Here is an 18913-nt window from a genome sequence, read left to right on the forward strand (position 1 = left end):
GGGAAGAAATTTGCTGGTGCACTTTCCGGTCCGGGATTTGCCTGGTTAAGAAGTCGCGTTTGGTTGTTGGTGAGAGGCGGAAAACGGGCGGCGGCTTCACAAGGGGGAAGAAATTTGCTGAGGCACTTTCCGGTCCGGGATTTGCCTGGTTAAGAAGTCGCATTTGGTTGCTGGTGCGAGGCGGAAAACGGGCGGCGGCGGCGGGGGCTTCAAAAGTGGCCGTCGTGGAGGAGAGGCTTATAGAGAAGGGAGGAAAGGCTGAGGATCCTGGGTTCAAATCCCGCCTCCCTGCCGTTAAGGGAGGAATTAGCTGGCTCGAGCGGTTTGCCAGGTGGCCAACTTGGAGAGACGGAGGAGGTGAGCCAAGCCTAACCTGCAGCCGGTCTCTTCTTCAACAGGCGCCTTCCCCTTGGCCCTTTTACGACTTGTGGACTTCAACTCCCAGAATTCCTCAGCCAGCCGGGCTTGGCTGAGGAATTCTGGGAGTTGAAGTCCACAAGTCCTAGAGGGGCCAAGTTGGAAGACCACCCTGCCTTAAAAGCCACGTTTCTGAACCTTGGCAACTTTGAAGATGTTTAGACTTCAACTCCCAGAAGTCAGCCAGCCGGGCTTGGCTGCTGAGGAATTCTGGGAGTTGAAGTCCACAAGTCCTAGAGGGGCCAAGTTGGAAGACCACCCTGCCTTAAAAGCCACGTTTCTGAACCTTGGCAACTTTGAAGATGTTTAGACTTCAACTCCCAGAAGTCAGCCAGCCGGGCTTGGCTGCTGAGGAATTCTGGGAGTTGAAGTCCACAAGTCCTAGAGGGGCCAAGTTGGAAGACCACCCTGCCTTAAAAGCCACGTTTCTGAACCTTGGCAACTTTGAAGATGTTTAGACTTCAACTCCCAGAAGCCAGCCAGCCAGCTGGGCTTGGCTGGGGAATTGTGGGAGTTGTAGTCCCTCCCCCTCTTCAAAGTTGCCAAGGTTCAGAAACACTGCTCTTAGATTAGGGCAGACATGTCGAACTCGCGACGTCACGTGACATCGTGCGACGTATTGGAACTTTTTGCCATTGCCGGCAATGGGATGGGCGCGGTTTCTCTGTGACGCTCCGGCCCGCGGGCCGGCAGTTTGACACCCCTGGATTAGGGGGGGTCTTGAAACTTGGCCGCTTTTAAGACTTGTGGACTTCAATGCCCAGAATTCTTCAGCACGCCAAGCTGGCTGGGGAATTCTGGGAGTTGAAGTCCACAGGTTCTTAAAAGTGGCCAAGCTTTTGAGACCGCTGCCCTAAACGGAAGAGCAAAAAATTTTAATTTTAATTGGTTTTTTTTTTACTTTTTTCAGGGACTGTTGTAATTATTTTTAATTGTTTTTAACTTTTGTATTTCTTGTTTTAAGTTACCCTGTAAACCGCCCTGAGTCCTTCGGGAAAGGGCGGTATATAAATCCAATTAAATTAAAATTAAATTAAAATTAAATTAAAAAAATGAGTTGGACCTGTTAATGGGAAGACCTGGATTTCTGGATAAGGTTTTGATGCTGAAAAGCTGGAAGGAAAGAGAAGAAGAAGAGGAGGGGCCAGTACAGAGAATGGACTTGGTTACAGGGTCATGATGGAAATTGCTGGAAGGACCAGGTTAGGGACAGATCCTCCTGGAGGAAATCCATCTGTCGACACCAACACGATGGCCCGTAATGAGTCAATTAGTTTGCAAGGAAAAGGCTGCCCAAAGAGGGAGATTTCAGACATTTTTAAAATTGAGTTTTCTTGTTCACATTTCTCCCCCCCCACTAGTATTTCCCCCCCCCTCCCACCGCTGCAGGGTCTGTTTGGTTACTGAGTGCAGACAGAAATTGACTGATCAGCTTTTATCAGCCAAGCCTGACATGCCTTACGTCAGGGGTGTCAAATTCGCAACGTCACGCGATGTGTTGCGATGTATCGTGACTTTTTTTGCCATTGCCAGCAGTGGGGTGGGCACGTTTTTGCTATGATGCATCCGGCCCACGGGCCGGCAGTTTGACACCCCTGCCGTATATTGTGGGTTGAGAGTGAGTGGCCCAAAGTTCAGCCAGCAGGACTACAACGCATCAAATCCTGGTTTCTAGCTAGGTGTTTTCACCACCAGACAAAACTGCCGTTCCAGTTTTATTCATATTATGAATTATAATTGGTACTCTCATTGCCAAGTCAATCTGCCTTGTTGCTGGTCATCTTCATCTATTTCCTTTTAGCTCTCCCCTGGGGTCTTTCTCTTTGCGTAAGGTGTTCAGTGTAGAGTAATGCTAATTAAGTGGGGTGGATTTTTTTTTTAATTCCATTTATATCCCGCCCTTCTCCGAAGACTCAGGGCGGCTTACAAGCTTAGCAGTAGCCTTCATTCTATGTATATGCCTGCTTATTAGGGCTTTCACACACACCCCAAGCGGCATTATTACAAAGTCAGCTTAATTGCCCCCAACAATCTGGGTCCTCATTTTACCTACCTCGGAAGGATGGAAGGCTGAGTCAACCTTGAGCCTGGTGGGATGCGAACCTGCACTAATTGCAGGCAGCTGGTGTTACTTAAGGAGGCATTAGCCCACTGCTCCACCAAGGCTCTTTAAAGCAAAAGACATCTCCCGCCCCCCCAAAAAAAGGTTGTTGTTGTTGTTAGCTGCGAAGTCGTGTCCAACCTATCGCGACCCTATGGACAACGTTCCTCCAGGCCTTCCTGTCCTCTACCATCTTCTGGAGTCCATTTAAGCTCACGCCTACTGCTTCAGTGACTCCATCCAGCCACCTCATTCTCTGTCGTCCCCTTCCTCTATTGCCCTCGATCTTTCCCAGCATTAGGCTCTTCTCCAGTGAGTCCTTCCTTCTCATTAGGTGGCCAAAGTATTTGAGTTTTAGCTTCAGGATCTGGCCTTCTATAAAGAGCAGTCAGGGTTGATCTCCTCTAGGACTGACCGGTTTGATCGCCTTGCAGTCCGAGGGACTCGCAGGAGTCTTCACTTTGGATTTTAATGTTTTTAGATTTTAATGTTTTATCTTGTTGTTTTTAACTCTCTGGAAAGCCGCCTAGAGGACGGGCAGCATGTGCATTTAATGAATACATAAATGACATGTCTCTCTAGATTCATGGGCTCTCGCGGGAGGGAACATCTGTCAGATGCCTGGGTTGGGTGTGTACTTGTCTCGTAGACATAAATATTAGGGAAGTGAAATAGGTACTTGAGTTGTTAATCCTTGTGGCCTTCAGTTCTTAATTTATGCTAAGCTGTAAAGTGGTGTGTGACAGTTGATGCTTTTTAGTGTGCTGTATAACAGACTAAAAGGTGCTTGGTTTCTTCATTTAAGAAATAACTGTGTTTTTGTTCTAGAATCAGGGGTCTTCAAACTTGGCTCTTTTATGACTTGTGGACTTCAAATCCCAGAATTCCTCAGCCAGCATGCCTGGCTGAGGAATTCTGGGAGTTGAAGTCCACAAGTCATAAAAGGGCCAAGTTTGAAGACCCTTGTTCTAGATGATCCACACAATTAAAAGTCAGTATAGTATAACAGTTAAAAGTCATACGCTGCTAAATGTTTTAAGTTTTTTTTCCTAAAAAGCTTAACGGGAACAGGGGGAACAGCCTTGTTTACATGGGCAAGTGGTTAAATCATGTTTTATTATTTATTTATTTATTTGTCTTTATTGATTAGCCCTTGAGCCATATCAAAGTGCAAAGTTCCAGCAACAAATTGTTACTAAAATTTGATAAAGGCAATTTAAAATGGAATTTGATAAAATACAATTTAAAATGGAATTAAAATAAAATACAATTTAAGATGAAATAGTAATAAAATACAATCTAAAATGAAATTGTAATTAAATCATGTTTAAATCATGGTTTTGCAAAATATATGAATCTGGTCACGGTGCAAAATCTAAGTCTTTTTTCTTTCCCCCCCCCTCTTTTTCGCTGTAGGTTTCCTTTGACCTCTGAAAGAAAAATAATACCTCTGGTGAATGACCTTGGACACACACCCCCACACCAGGTAACGCAATGGCTGTCTCTTTCTAGAGATTTGAAATCCAATTGTTTGTTTCTTTTTGTCCAACGTGGGCAAGAAATGCTGGAAAATCTTGGCACATTGAGAAAAATGCATGGTTTGGAATAATATAAAAAACGTAGGGAAATTTGCAGAAATAGCACAGCGAGGCTTGAACAGGAAATACTAAGAGAATTGGGGGCGGGTACAAGAGTGATGAGCAGGAGGGGCTTACTAAAGTAGTGGTGGTTATGAAAGCAAGGGATGTTGCTTGGGACATGGGTCTCTGGCAGGTTTTCATTGGCTTGGCTTCTTTTGCCTTCCACAGTTCGTGGGACAGACACAGTCATGGTGAAATCATGTTGTGCAATAAACTGCAATAACAAATTTTCACTGGGCAATAATATCTCCTTCCACAGGTAAGTCAAATCTCCTTCCATGGTTGAATGGGTGAAGGGAAACGGCAAATCTTAGCAGTGAGTTGCTCCCTTTATCAGTGGCATTGTTCTGCTCCCGGCCTACGTACGTCTTTGTTACTTCACAAAGACAAAGCCCTGTTTTAACCACCAGGCTGGAAAACCAACCCCTTTTATCTGACTTACAGACCTGATCATTGTCCCAAAAGCAAAACGGAGCACGAGTCAAACAGGAAACATTTCACAGGCAAAGCAAACAAAACAGGAGCCGTTGAAACTGGAATCCTTTGCAAACTGGTTGCCTTCAGCAACCAGCCCTGCCCACACCTTCCCTTTTTATTATGCAGTCCCAAGGTGTGGCTTCTCAATGCCTTCTCCTCCTCCCCTGGAGCCGCCCCATTGCCTCCTTCTCTCCTGCTCTTGTAACCTGTCGGCGTTTGCGAGCGTCTATAGTGTCTTCCAGCGGTGCGTCCTCAAAGTCTGACTCAGCTTCCCAGCACATCTGAGTCTCATCCTGAGCACGAGTGGAGGGGCCAGGTTCTTCATCAGATTGTAAGTCCCGGGGGGGGGGGCTCATCAGAGCCTTCCTCCGACTCTGATGGCTCCCCAGGCCCCTCCTCTTCCTCCTCCTCCTCCTCCTGTGATTCCCCGGACTCAGCTGCCGGGATCCACAGGCTAGCACGGAATCACAACAGGCAATGAACTCCACCAGGCCCATCTGACTGGTTTTAAACCTTATCAGAAATCATCATCACAGATGGCGGAGGAGGAAAAATAAGGAAGCCAATTATAATGGTATGTGGGAATGGCCTTGGGAGACAAGAGGAAGAGGAAGAGTTGCCTAGGGAGCAGTCAGATAAGAGCAGCTGCATAGTGCACCAAAGCAAAAAGATCAGGACGGACCCTCTCTTTAAGTTCCCAGGCTGTAAAAAGAGAGGGAAATGTTATACAGGTGGTCCTCCTAGAACCACGACATTTATAATGCTAAGTGAGACACTTAAGCGAGTTTGGCCCCATTTTGTGACTTTTCTTGCCATAGTTCTAAAGTGACTCATGGCAGATGTTAAGTTAGTGCACAGGTTGGCAACCTGCGGCTCTGGAGCCGCGTGTGGCTCTTTCAGACTTCTGCGGCTCCCAGTTTGCAGAGAGAGAGACAGAGAGAGGCACTTGTGCTTCCCTTCTCTCTCTCTCTCTCTCTCTCTCTCCCCCCCCCCTCTGTGTGTGTGTGTGACTCACGCTGTTCTCCAAGAAGCTGACAAGGTTATTGGGCGGGGCTCCTGCCTTTGGTGCGACTCCACAAGAAGCAAGAGAAAGCAGGGCAGGAGAGCCAGCCCAATAAGAATGAGTGTCAGCTTGTCCGAGAACAGCGTGAAGCCAGCTTGGCAGGTGAGCAGAAGATCGGAGAGAGGGGGGGAGAGAGAGAGGAGGGAGGGAGAGAGAGGGAGGGAAAGAGAGAGAGAGAGAGACCTCATGCACAGCAGCCTCTATTTCTTTTTAAGTAAACTCTTCAATCAAGTTACCCCCCTCGTGGGCGCGCACACGTGCGCGCGGACATTTTGCAACTCAGTAGGTTAGGACACTGAGCTTGTCGATCAGAAGGTCGGCAGTTTGGCGGGTCGAATCCCGAGTGCCGCGTAACAGTGAGCGCCTGTTACTCGTCCCAGCTTCTGCTAACCTAGCAGTTCTAAAGCACGTAAAAATGCAAGTAGAAAAATAGGGACCACTACAGTGGGAAGGTAACAGCGTTCCGTGCGCCTTTGGCGTCTAGTCATGCCGGCCACATGACCACGGAGACGTCCTCGGACAAGCGCTGGCTCTTCGGCTTTGAAACGGAGATGAGCACCAGCCCCTAGAGTCAGAAACGACTAGCACGCATGTGCGGGGGAACCTTACCTTACCTTACCTTAGTGTTTCTTTTTCTCTGGGAAACAGGTCCAACTGGCTCTTTGAGTGTTTAAGTTTGCCAACCCCTGAGTTAGTGTCAACGGTCTGACTTGTGAAACCCCCCCCCCAAAAAAGGGAACCCTCTGGGCAACCGAATCCCAAAATCTGTCAATCTGTATTGGATACATCATCTCGGAACTGAAGAAGCAAAACCAGCTCTGGGATTTCCTGCGCGAAACCTTGCCAAATTAAACAATAGATTCCCTGCCCCCCCCCCCGCCCCTCAGGTGTTCACATTGTCCAATGGTGAAACTTCTTTTTCTTATGGGAACAGTCCGCTTCTCCGTCAAGCACCTTGCAGCAGTGACCTTGGCGTTTTGCAGGCTCTCACGGTTTGCGAGCGGCTTCCCGTTTCCTCCCTTCGCTTTCCACTCCTCCCCCCCTTTTTTTGCTGACAACACTGGAAGTTTTTAAGAAGAGACCGGACAGCCATTTGTCCAAAATGATACAGGGATTCCTGCCTGAGCAGGGGGTTGGACTAGACGACCTCCAAGGTGCCTTCCAACTTTAGTATTATTATTATAGTGTCTCTTCATCCCCCAAAGTCTTTCCTACAACCTTTCACGGCAATAAGCAGCACCCTGCAACAACTTGTTAGTTGCTGTTACTATTGAAACTAATGTGACACCATTAAGGTTATCCTTATCGACCTTAAGAGGCACAGTGTTTAGAATGCAGTATTGCAGGCAAACTCTACCAACAGTCTGGAGTTCGATCCTGACGGGGCTTATGGCTGACTCAGCCTTCCATCCTTCCGAGGTTGGTAATATGAAGGACTCGGGTTGTTGGGAGGTGGGGACAACGGGCTGACAATTGTAATGTAAACCGCTTAGAGGCGGCTGTAAAGCGCTGCGAAGCAGTACGTGAGTCTAAATGTCGTTGCTATTGTTATTTCCGCTGGTTGTGTCGTTATTTGCCTGTAGGTTTCCCCTTGGGAAAAAAGACGTGTTAAAAAAGTGGGTGTGGAACATTCGACGGAAGAATTTCACTCCGACACGTCACCACGTGCTCTGCTCGGAACATTTCTGCGAGGCCGATTACCTAGAAAATGTGGCTTCCGGTCGGCGATACCTCAAGCCGGAGGCGATTCCGACTGTTTTTAACATACCTGAGCGACAGAGGAAGGTAAAGGTAAAGCCGCTGGGGCTGATTCTCCCACAGAATTGAAAGTAACCCTAAGTTGTTTCGTTCATAGTCTTCTCAAAATGCTTTTCTTCAAAAAGCATCTGATAAACCAGGGGTCCCCAACCCCTGGGCCGTGGAACGATACCGGGCAAGCAACCGGTCTGCACAAACAAGCAAAGCCCCATCCGCGGGATGAAGGCAACACACAAAACCACGCCACCACGCCCCCCCACCCCGCCCCGGTCCACGGAAAAACCTTTCTCCACGGAACCGGTCCCTGGAACCCAAAAGGTTGGGGACCTCTGCGATAAACCTTGTCTCATTTCAAAGTTGAGTAAGACAGTGTTGCTCTGTTCTGTCCTGTGTGTTGCAATTTTTGTTTCTAAGGGGAATAAAGCCATTTTTAGGCATTCTGAAAGTTTGGGAAAGGTTTTAGGCCGACAATAGAGATTGTGCCACATTTAATTACTATCTGAGACATTAATGGGGCCTGAAATAGGGAAATTTATGTATTTGTCTAAATAGACACACACACACACGTACACACACATACGTGTATATATATATATATATATATATATATATATATATATATATATATATATATATATATATATATATATATATATATATGGACCTTTGGTCATTCGGTTTTAATAGATAAAATATGGGTCTTCTCTGTTAATTTTTTTGATGACATTTCATTTATTTAACTTCTATAATATATTTAGTATTTTTCTTTTCACTCGGTTATCACTCTCAATCATAAATTTCTTTCTTTTGCATTTTATTGTTTTATGATAGTAAAATATAAAATAATTTTATTATAAAATAAATTATTTTTAAAAAAAATAATAAATTCATTGACGGATCCTCACTCTGCTACGCGGCACTCGGGATTCGACCCGCCAAACTGCTGACCTTCTGATCGACAAGCTCAGCGTCCTAAGCCACTGAGCCACCGCGTTCCTTCTCTTTTTTTTGTTGTTGTTAGCTGCGAAGTCGTGTCCGACCCATCGCGACCCTATGGACAACATTCCTCCAGGCCTTCCTGTCCTCTACCATCTTCTGGAGTCCATTTAAGCTCACGCCTACTGCTTCAGTGACTCCATCCAGCCACCTCATTCTCTGTCGTCCCCTTCTTCTATTGCCCTCGATCTTTCCCAGCATTAGGCTCTTCTCCAGTGAGTCCTTCCTTCTCATTAGGTGGCCAAAGGATTTGAGTTTTAGCTTCAGGATCTGGCCTTCTAAAGAGCAGTCAGGGTTGATCTCCTCTAGGACTGACCGGTTTGATCGCCTTGCAGTCCAAGGGACTCGCAGGAGTCTTCTCCAGCACCATAGTTCAAAGGCCTCAATTCTTTGGCGCTCAGCCTTTCTTATGGTCCAACTTTCACAGCCACACATTGCAACTGGGAAGACCATAGCCTTGACTATACGCACTTTTGTTGACATCCTTCTCTTTTACAGGGTGCTAAAAGAAGACGGCCACTGCTCCGCCGTAAGCCCCCCGATACTCAGCCGAGGAGTTTGTTAAAAGCGGAAAGCAGTGCCAACACGCCCTCTCCCGGGGGTGGCGTCGTGGGTCTGGAGCACTCCTATTCTCTTCCCGCAAGCCCAGGTAACCAGTCGCGGCCTTTCGTTCAACTTGTGTAGGAGGAAAAAAAACGGGCGCAAGGAAAATGCATTGTCGGGTTCAGGAGGAGAGTGCGGCCTCAACGCAAATATGTATTTTGGGGGGGAGCTCACACTGTACAGGGTAGTCCTCGACTTACGACCACAATTGAGTCCAGAGTTTCTGTGGCTAAGTGTGACAGTTGCCAAGTAGGCTTTGCCCCATTTTACTGTACAAGGTTCCTCGCCACAGTTGTTAAGTGAATCCCTTCAGTTGTCATCAGGAACACCGTCGTTCAGTGAATCTGGCTTCCCCATGGACTTTGCTGGTCAGAAAGTGGCAAAAAAAAGGTGGTCACATGACCCCGGGACGCCGCAACCATCATAAGTATGAGTCAGTTGCCAGGATTTCTGAATTTTGACCACGTGACCGTAAAATGGGGCAAACTCATTTAACCAACATTTCCCTTAGCAACATAAATTTTGGGCTCAGTGGTGGTCGTAACGCGAGGACTACCTGTACTTCAGATTCAGAGGAAAGGTATGAAGTAGTCCTTGACTTATGACCGATCACTCAGAAATTACAATAGACCTCCCCAGGGATTCTTGCAACCCAGTTCCAAAGGTCCAACAGCTAGGGGACATCTTCAGCAGAGTTCAGGGGAATGTCAGCATTGGTGTTCTGTTTATAAGGGTTTCAGGTGTGGGTCCTGTCAACTGAGGGTCTTATGTGGGAGTCAAGTGTGGGTCCTGTCACGTGAGGGTCTTGTGATGGGGTCAGGTGTGGGTCCTGTCAAGTGAGGGTCTTGTGTTGGGGTCAGGTGTGGGTCCTGTCAAGTGAGGGTCTTGTGTTGGGGTCAGGTGTGGGTCCTGTCAACTGCGGGTCTTGTGTTGGGGTCAGGTCTGGGTCCTGTCAAGTGAGGGTCTTGTGATGGGGTCAGGTGTGGGTCCTGTCAAGTGAGGGTCTTCTGATGGGTCTTATGTTGGAGTCAAGTGTGGGTCCTGTCAAGTGAAGGTCTTGTGATGGGGTCAGGTGTGGGTCCTGTCAAGTGTGGGTCTTGTGATGGGGTCAGGTGTGGGTCCTGTCAAGTGAGGATCTTGTGATGGGGTCAAGTGTGGGTCCTGTCAAGTGAGGGTCTTGTGTTGGGGTCAGGTGTGGGTCCTGTCAAGTGAGGGTCTTGTGTTGGGGTCAGGTGTTGGTCCTGTCACGTGAGGGTCTTGTGATGGGTCTTATGTTGGAGTCAGGTGTGGGTCCTGTGAAGTGAAGGTCTTGTGATGGGGTCAGGTGTGGGTCCTGTCAAGTGAGGGTCATGTGTTGGGGTCAGGTGTGGGTCCTGTCAAGTGAGGGTCATGTGGGAGTCAGGTGTGGGTCCTGTCAAGTGAGGATCTTGTGATGGGGTCAGGTGTGGGTCCTGTCAAGTGAGGGTCTTGTGATGGGGTCAGGTGTGGGTCCTGTCAAGTGAGGGTCTTATGTGGGAGTCAAGTGTGGGTCCTGTCAAGTGAGGGTCTTGTGATGGGGTCAGGTGTGGGTCCTGTCAAGTGAGGGTCTTGTGATGGGTCTTATGTTGGAATCAAGTTTGGGTCCTGTCAACTGTGGGTCTTGTGATGTTGTTATGGTAAAGTTGATTGTCCCCTTATGATCCCTTCAGCCTTGGACTCTCAGGTTGCATCCATCCGGGATCAAGAGCTGGCAAAATCCGCAGCTGGAAAAAGCTCTCCGGTGCTCCAGACCAGGCCTTGGAGAGAGTGCCGGGACAGAACCAGGCCAAACGGCCAGGAGGAGCCACTGGTCAACTCCGAGTATGACCGCCAGCGTTTCCGTGACTTCTGCTACCAGGAGAACGAAGGGCCCCGTAAAGTTTGCAGGCAGCTCTGGCATCTCTGCCACCAGTGGCTGAAGCCTGGGAGATACACTAAATTGCAGATCCTGGAGCTGGTGATCCTGGAGCAGTTCCTGGCCATCCTGCCCCAGGAGATGCAAGAGAGCGTCAAGGGCCAGGGGCCCTCGACCTGTAACCAGGCTATATCTCTGGCAGAGGAATTCCTAGAGAATCAGGTGAGGGATCGCCGTGGGGTACTGATGTGCGAGGGCTGGGTGCCTCCATTAGTTCCCAGCGCCAGGTCTTCAGAGAAAGTCTATGGAGATTCTCAGCCATCCAGGTCAGGGTTGTCCCCAAAGGTACCATATTTTCCGGTGTATAAGACGACTGGGCGTATAATACGACCCCCTACATTTCCTGTTAAATTATAGGGTTTGGGCTATACTCGCCGTATAAGACTACCCCTCTTCCAACGAACACCAAATAAAAATTAAAAAACATCAGATTTGATTTTAATATGGTAATTTTAATTCAAATGTTTATGACATGCAGGTACTTAGTAGGAAAACTGTCACTTATAAACATAAGGCTGTTTGTCATCAAACATGCAAACATAAAACAGTGCAAGTGGATTAAACTTTTCCTAATTTACTCTAAAGCTTTCCCTGCACAGACCAAATGGGAAATCCGCTCCAGGTTTTCCAGCCAGCCCGCCCAGTTCCTGAGTCAAATGTGTCCTTAGAGCTAAGCAGCTGCTCTGGCTGCTGCATTCCCCACCTGCCTTTCAAGTTGGGATAGACTGCAGCTGCTCTTCAACTTTAGAAGGAAAGACGCTCAGACCCCAGCCTGTAAAAAATCACAGACTGCAGCTTCTTTTCCAATTGGTCCCGCTTTCCCTGTGCAGACCAAATGGGAGATCCGCTCCAGGTTTTCCAGCCAGCCCTGTCCCTAAATTTTCAGCACCCGGCGTATAAGACAACCCCTGACTTTTAAGAAGATTTTCATGGGTTAAAAAGTCATCTTATACGCCAGAAAATACGGTAACTGGACTTTTTTTTTTCTTTGAAGACTTTTCACTTCTCATCTAAGAAGCTTCTTCAGCTCTGACTGGATAGTCCCTTCACGGGTGGGGGAACTGGTGCGGGAGTAGGGACGGATTTCCCAAAAAACATTGCAGACTACAGAAACCATCTGCGCTTCAGTTTGAGATACAGACAGCGCAGACTCGTCGCCAACAGCCTGTGCCTGACTTCCAGCAGCGAAGGGACACAGGGGCAGGAAACCTCCTGCAGCCAAGAAGGCTTCACACCCATTTGCCCTACTCAAGTGACCCTAAGGACACAGATAAGCCTCCAGGTAGCCTCGAGGACTCTAGAAAAAAAAGAATGCAAATGACCGGCTGTCTGCAAGGAGTATAAATCCTTCCATTGCCCCACCATCCAGTCAGAGCTGAAGAAGCTTCTTGGATGAGAAGCGAAATGTCTTCAAAGGGAAAAACAAGAAAGTCCAGTTGCCTGTTGAAAAAAAGCACCTTTGGGACATCCTAAGATAGGGGTAGGCCACCTTGGCTCTTATATGACTTGTGGACTTCAACTCCCAGAATTCCTGAGCCAGCTATGCTGAGGGGAAAGGGAGGGGTTTCCCAGCTGAGCAGTGCTGGCTCAGGAATTCTGGGAGTTGAAGTCCATGAGTCATATAAGAGCCAAGGTGGCCTACCCCTGGCCTAGGCCGCTTTATGACTCGTGGACTTCAACTCCCAGAATTCCTGAGCCAGCCATGCTGAGGGGAAAGGGAGGGGTTTCCAAGCTGAGCCGTCCTGGCTCAGGAATTCTGGGAGTTGAAGTCCACGAGTCATCAAAGAGCCAAGGTTGCCTACCCCTGGCCTAGGCCGCTTTATGACTCATGGACTTCAACTCCCAGAATTCCTGAGCCAGCCATGCTGAGGGGAAAGGGAGGGGTTTCCAAGCTGAGCCGTCCTGGCTCAGGAATTCTGGGAGTTGAAGTCCACGAGTCATCAAAGAGCCAAGGTGGCCTACCCCTGGCCTAGGCCGCTTTATGACTCGTGGACTTCAACTCCCAGAATTCCTGAGCCAGCCATGCTGAGGGGAAAGGGAGGGGTTTCCCAGCTGAGCCGTGCTGGCTCAGGAATTCTGGGAGTTGAAGTCCACGAGTCATAAAAGAGCCAAGGTGGCCTAGCCCTGGCCTAGGCCGCTTTATGACTCGTGGACTTCAACTCCCAGAATTCCTGAGGTAGCCATGCTGAGGGGAAAGGGAGAGGTTTCCAAGCTGAGCCATGCTGGCTCAGGAATTCTGGGAGTTGAAGTCCACGAGTCATGAAAGAGCCAAGGTGGCCTAGCCCTGTGACCCAAGAGAAGGAAGTGTTTTTCTGCTGAAGAGGGCAAGGCTGAAAGAAAAAACTCCTGCAGAGGCCCTCATAAGAATGATGGGGGCTGCCCAGTCCAAATTCTCAGCTTCTGTGCACGGCATCTCTGGAAATCCGCCAAGCAGAACGTAAAGCCACAGTCTCGCGCCAGCGTGCCGGTTGTCCTCGACTTACAACAGTAGGTTCGTTTAGGGACCGAAGCTACGACAGTGCTGAAAAAAAGGGACTTAGGACTGGTTTTCCCACGCTTACAACCTTGGGGCATCCCCCGTAGTCACCTGATCGAAATTCAGATTTGGCCCTTTGCCAAATCATCTGACCCTGGGAGGCTGCAACCGTCGTAAACACCTGGCAGTTGCCACGCGCCCAAATGTCGATCATGTGACCCAGGGGACTACTGCGACAGTCGTGAGCGGGAGGACCGGTTGTAAGTCACTTTTTTTTTTTTTTAGGTGCTGTCGTAAACTTTGAACAGCCGCAAAACGAATGGCTAGTAGGCGGAGGACCGCCTGCAACTAACCAGAACCATTCTCCACAGGCAAGCCGGGAAAATACAGGCTGTCCTCAACTTACGACCGCAATTGAGCCCAACACTGATGCTGCGAAGTGAAACATTTCTTAAGGGGGTTCTGCCCCGTTTTTACGACCTTTCTTGCCAGAGTTGTTAAGCGAAACCGCTGCAGTTGTTAAAAGTTAGCAATCCGGTTCTTAAGCGAATCTGCTTTCCCCGTTGACTTCGCCGGCCAGGAGGTCGCAAAAGGCGATCACCTCATCCCTCCCCCCCCCCCGGATGCTGCGATTGTCAATTGTGGTCGTACGTTGGGGAACCACCTGTATTTTGGACTTGAGCAAGCCTCTTTTGCCCACATCATGGTTTCTTGCAGATTTCCGTCAAATGTCATCGGCCTGCCTCTACCGTTCGATTCACCCTCGTCCTCTCAACTTCTTCCCTTCACCTCCGTTCCAGGTGGATCGGCCGCTTGAAGGACAGGCTTCTAGTTTCCCTGCCTCAAAGGAAGCTCAGTCAGAAAGCCAGGAGACGGCCAAGCTCAAGACAACCGCTCGGAGACACAGGAGGTCCGCTATTTTGGGTAAGGACTCGTGATGACCCAGGGCACGGCACAGAGGCAATGCACTCAGCTGGCAATTCAAACAGTTCTTTTATTGCTCCAAAGGTGATTAGGGGACTGGAGGCTAAAACATATATAAGGAACGGCTGCTGGAATTGGGTATGTGTAGTTTAACGAAGAGAAGAGTGAGGGGTGACATGATAGCAGTGTTCCAATATCTCAGGGGCTGCCCCAAAGAAGAGGGAGTCAAGCTATTCTCCAAAGCACCTGAAAGCAGGACCAGAAGCAACGGATGAAAACTAACCAAGGAGAGAAGCAACCTGGAACTAAGGAGAAACTTCCTGACAGTTAGAACAATTAACCAGTGGAACAACCTGCCTCCAGAAGTGGTGAATGCTCCAACGCTGGAAGTTTTTAAGAAGAGACCGGACAGCCATTTGTCCAAAATGATATAGGGCTTCCTGCCTGAGCAGGGGGTTGGACTAGATGACCTCCAAGGTCCCTTCCAACTTTATATTAAAAAAAAATTCCCCAAATGCTCCCATGTTTGCTGGCAAGCCTCCAACAAAAGAACACACACACACACACACACACCTCTTCAGCTGACTCTGGCTGAAAGTAGGTTCAAATACAAGTCTGATTAGCATAAGAAAGTACTCAAGGCCAGAGAGACAGCAAGGAAGAAAATATAAAATTAACCAGTCTGTTTGAATCCAAGCTTGCCTGAGCAGTTTTCAAAAGAGAGAAGCCGAAATACAGTCCGAGGTCTTTAAACATTCAAGCAACGGGGTCAGTCAGTCCGATAGTCAGAGATTCCAGGTTTCCAAGCAGAAGTCACAGAACAAGAGATCACTAACAACACACAACACTCCAAGGAATCGGCGTTGGTTCCTGACAAAATGCCCCTCCCCACAGCGTCTCCTTAAGTCTCAGTCTCCAGGTATGCCTTGTGGAGAGGGGCGGGGCGCTCTCCCGAGTAGTTGAGCCTGCCTGCGTTGTTCCCTCCTCCTCTCCACTCTCCGTGCTCTAGGATCAGGAGGGGGTGGCCCTTGCTCATCGCCTGTACTCTGCCTCTCGTGTTCCTCCTGTCCCAATCCTGAAGGGCCCTGGCCTGCCTCGGCCTGCTTTTCAGCTCATTTTCCTCCACAGATTCTGTTGTGATTCAGTGTCAGCCTGTGTTCCCAGCAGCTGAGTCTGAGGAATCTGAGGAAGAGGAGGATGAGGGGTTCGGTGAGCCTTCGGTGTCGGAGGAAGGCTCTGATTCACTGCAGGACTCTCAGCCTGGCCCCTCCAGTCGTGCTCCTCATGAGGATCAGCTGTGTGAGGAGGAGGTGTCGGACTCAGAGGAGTCACAGCTGAATCTGTTCAGAGATGCTAGAAGCAGAAGGCAATCCAGCAGAGCAGAGCAGAGAAAATCAATGAGGCAGCTCAGTGAAAAGAGGAGAAGGCAGTGAGAAGCCACACCTTGGGACAGATAATAAAAGGGGAAGGTGTGGGCAGTGCTGATTGCCAAAGGCAACCGTTCGGAGACATTCAAAGAGAATCCTGGTCTGTTCTTGCTAATCTGTTTGACTCTTGTTTGTTGTTTGACTCTTGTTTGATGTTTTGAATCATTTATAGAAGAAAATATTCTGCTGCTTTTTTGTTTGAAAGACTTCGTTACTTTTGAACTGTAAATAAATTTGGGTTGGGTTTTTTTCCAGCCTATTGATTTGTCAAAAGGAAAAAGGGATTGTCTCTGACACAAAAAACAGGGCCGGTCGTAGGCTGGAACAGAGCAGATTTAGGCTCTGAAGGAGGCATGACAGGACTCCTCACGCCTCTGCTGACTCTAGTGGCATCTTCAGAGAGCAGTTCAGAATATTCAAGATGACGGCCACGGCCGTGCGGTCAAAGACCCCGTCCCTTTTTTTCCACGCTTTGTGGATTCCTCAGGACCACCATGTTGAATTTTTGTGACCTTCGCTGCAGATGTCGCTGGCTGACCAGACGTGTGCCGTCTCGAGAAGCCATTTTCCCCTCATCTTCCCTTCCCTTTTTTTCCAAACCTCCCCTTTGGAGACCTGCTTCCGCAATCCCCTAGTCCTGTGTGAGGTGCTGAGTACCCCAGCCACGCTGCCTCTTCTACTAAAGTCCTTTTTTGTTTCTTCCTTGCACACGCTAAGCAAGCAAAAATCGCATCACGGGTAGAGCCCTTGATTTGCGGCAGTTCGTTTAGCGACCGTTCAAGGTTACAACGGCTAGGGGAAAAAGTGACCTATGACCCTTTTTCATCCTGTGAAGGAGCCAAGGTTTCCCACCCCCCCTGATCTAGGCCACTGCAGGGAGAAGGACGTGCCCCGCTAATGTTTTTCCCTCCTTTCGCAGCGGTTTCTATTTGTCTTCCAGAAGACAAGATGGTGGAAGAATCCGTTGAAAAGGAAGACGTAGCCGAGAACACCGTGTCCTCGGAGGCGGCGAGGATGGAAAGTGGGTTCCAATTGGGAATGTTGTGGTCAGGGAGGAACGGAGACAGAGAGAGATCCTGCTCCGAAACCAGGTTCCCACATTCAATGAAGCCGTGATTTGCTTTCTTTCCTGTGGCTTCTGGAACAATGTCTGAATCTGTGCCACAAACACTGCCAGCTTGAAGCTCCATCCAGTTGGCCGCTACAGATAGGCCTCGACTCATGACCACAATTGAGCCCAAAATTTCTGTTGCTAAGTGAGACATTTGTTAAGTGGATATTTTTTTTTTTGCCCCATTTTTACCACCTTCCTTGCCCCAGTCGCTAAGCCAGTAAAACGGTTGTTAAGTGAATCTGGGCTCCCCCTCTGACTTGGCTCGCCAGAAGGTCATGAAAGGTGTTCACATGACCTTGGGCAGGGGTAGGCAAAACCTTGGCTCTTTGATGACTCGTGGACTTCAACTCCCAGAATTCCTGAGCCAGCCATGCTGAGGGGAAAGGGAAAGGTTTCCAAGCTGAGCCATGCTGGCTCAGGAATTCTGGGAGTTGAAGTCCACCAGTCATCAAAGAGCCAAGGTTGCCTTCCCCTGGACTAGAGTCTCTATCTTCCCACAAGTGCAACTACAATCCGAATGGAGCTGGAAGGGACCTTGGAGGTCTTCTAGTCCAGCCCCCTGCTCAAGCAGGAGACCCTATCCCATTTCAGACAAGTGACTGTCCAGTCTCTTCTTAAAAACCTCCAGTGATGAAGCACCCACAACTTCTGAAGGCAAAGCTGTTCCACGTGTTAATTGTTCTGTCAGGGAGCTTCTCCTTAGTTCCAGGTTGCTTCTCTCCTGGATTAGTTTCCACCCGTTGTTTCTTCTCTTGCCTAAGTGCTCCAAGTCCCTCTTGAATTCCATTAACCCTTATCTAGCACCAAAATACAGGTAGTCCTCGACTTACAACAGTTCATTTGGTGACCCGTTCAAAGATACACCTCCACTGAAAAGGAGTGATTTGGGACCAATTTTCACACATACAACCGTCGCAGCATCCCATTGTCACGTGTTCAAAATTCAGATGCTTGACAACTGACTCCTACTTACGACGGTCGCAGTGTCCCAAAGTCAGGGGTAGGCCACCTTGGCTCTTTGATGACTCGTGGACTTCAGCTCCCAGAATTCCTGAGCCAGCATGGCTCAGCTTGGACACCTCTCCCTTTCCCCTCAGCATAGCTGGCTCAGGAATTCTGGGAGTTGAAGTCCACGAGTCATAAAGCGGCCTAGGCCAGGGGTAGGCAACCTTGGCTCTTTGATGACTCGTGGACTTCAACTCCCAGAATTCCTGAGCCAGCATGGCTCAACTTGGAAACCTCTCCCTTTCCCCTCAGCGTGGCTGGCTCAGGAATTCTGGGAGTTGAAGTCCACGAGTCATAAAGCGGCCTAGGCCAGGGGTAGGCAACATTTGCTCTTTTATGACTTGTGGACTTCAACTCCCAGAATTCCTGAGCCAGCATGGCTCAACTTGGAAACCTCTCCCTTTCCCCTCAGCGTGGCTGGCTCAGGAATTCTGGGAGTTGAAGTCCACCAGTCATAAAAGAGCCAAGGTTGCCTACCCCTATCCTAGAGAAATGAAATCTAGTGTTGCAGCCTGCTGAGCTACCTATCATTTTTTTTATGGTATGGTCATTAAATGAACTAGGAGCCAGGGGTAGGCCACCTTGGCTCTTTGATGACTGGTGGACTTCAACTCCCAGAATTCCTGAGCCAGCATGGCTCAGCTTGGAAACCTCTCCCTTTCCCCTCAGCGTGGCCGGCTCAGGAATTCTGGGAGTTGAAGTCCACCAGTCATGAAAGAGCCAAGGTGGCCTACCCGTGCTCTAGGCTGATTCTTCTTTTGACTCTCCTCCTCCACCACCCCCTCCCTTCCAGGCTCTGCCACTCCTTTTGCTACGCAGATGAGTTAATTCTACTTTATTGTCAAGTTACGTTGGCAGCGTCTTGCAGGTCTGAAAGTCCATTGTCTTCCTCCCCACCCCACCTTCTCCACAGCCCTAGCAACGAAGGAGCGTTTCTTCTGAGCCTCTTGTCCCCACTCACTAATCCAGCTCTGGGCTA

General features: G+C 48.9%; 1 protein-coding gene across 5 annotated transcripts in view; it reads left to right on the forward strand.

The window, feature by feature from the left end:
* The first annotated feature begins 78 nt into the window (after nt 1-78).
* Nucleotides 79-18913, forward strand: part of LOC308661149 (uncharacterized protein) — a 46789-nt gene continuing 27954 nt past the window's right edge. For 2 of the 5 annotated variants that reach the window (XR_014024899.1, XR_014024900.1), the window contains exons 1-8: nt 197-357; nt 3935-4004; nt 4327-4417; nt 7282-7483; nt 8951-9101; nt 10744-11150; nt 14265-14388; nt 16756-16836. Coding sequence is in view for 3 of the 5 variants with exons in the window: in XM_081315945.1 (XP_081172071.1) it covers nt 4347-4417; nt 7282-7483; nt 8951-9101; nt 10744-11150; nt 14265-14388; nt 16756-16836 (1036 nt within the window). In the remaining 2 variants the exon portion in view is untranslated. Of the gene's footprint in view, nt 358-3934; nt 4005-4326; nt 4418-7281; nt 7484-8950; nt 9102-10743; nt 11151-14264; nt 14389-16755; nt 16837-18913 lie in introns of all 5 variants that reach the window. The other 3 variants (XM_081315945.1, XM_081315946.1, XM_081315947.1) reach the window with 3 other exon arrangements.

The sequence above is a fragment of the Vipera berus genome, assembly GCF_964194415.1.
Source record: "Vipera berus genome assembly, chromosome: 2".
In the NCBI taxonomy this organism is placed as follows: domain Eukaryota; kingdom Metazoa; phylum Chordata; class Lepidosauria; order Squamata; family Viperidae; genus Vipera; species Vipera berus.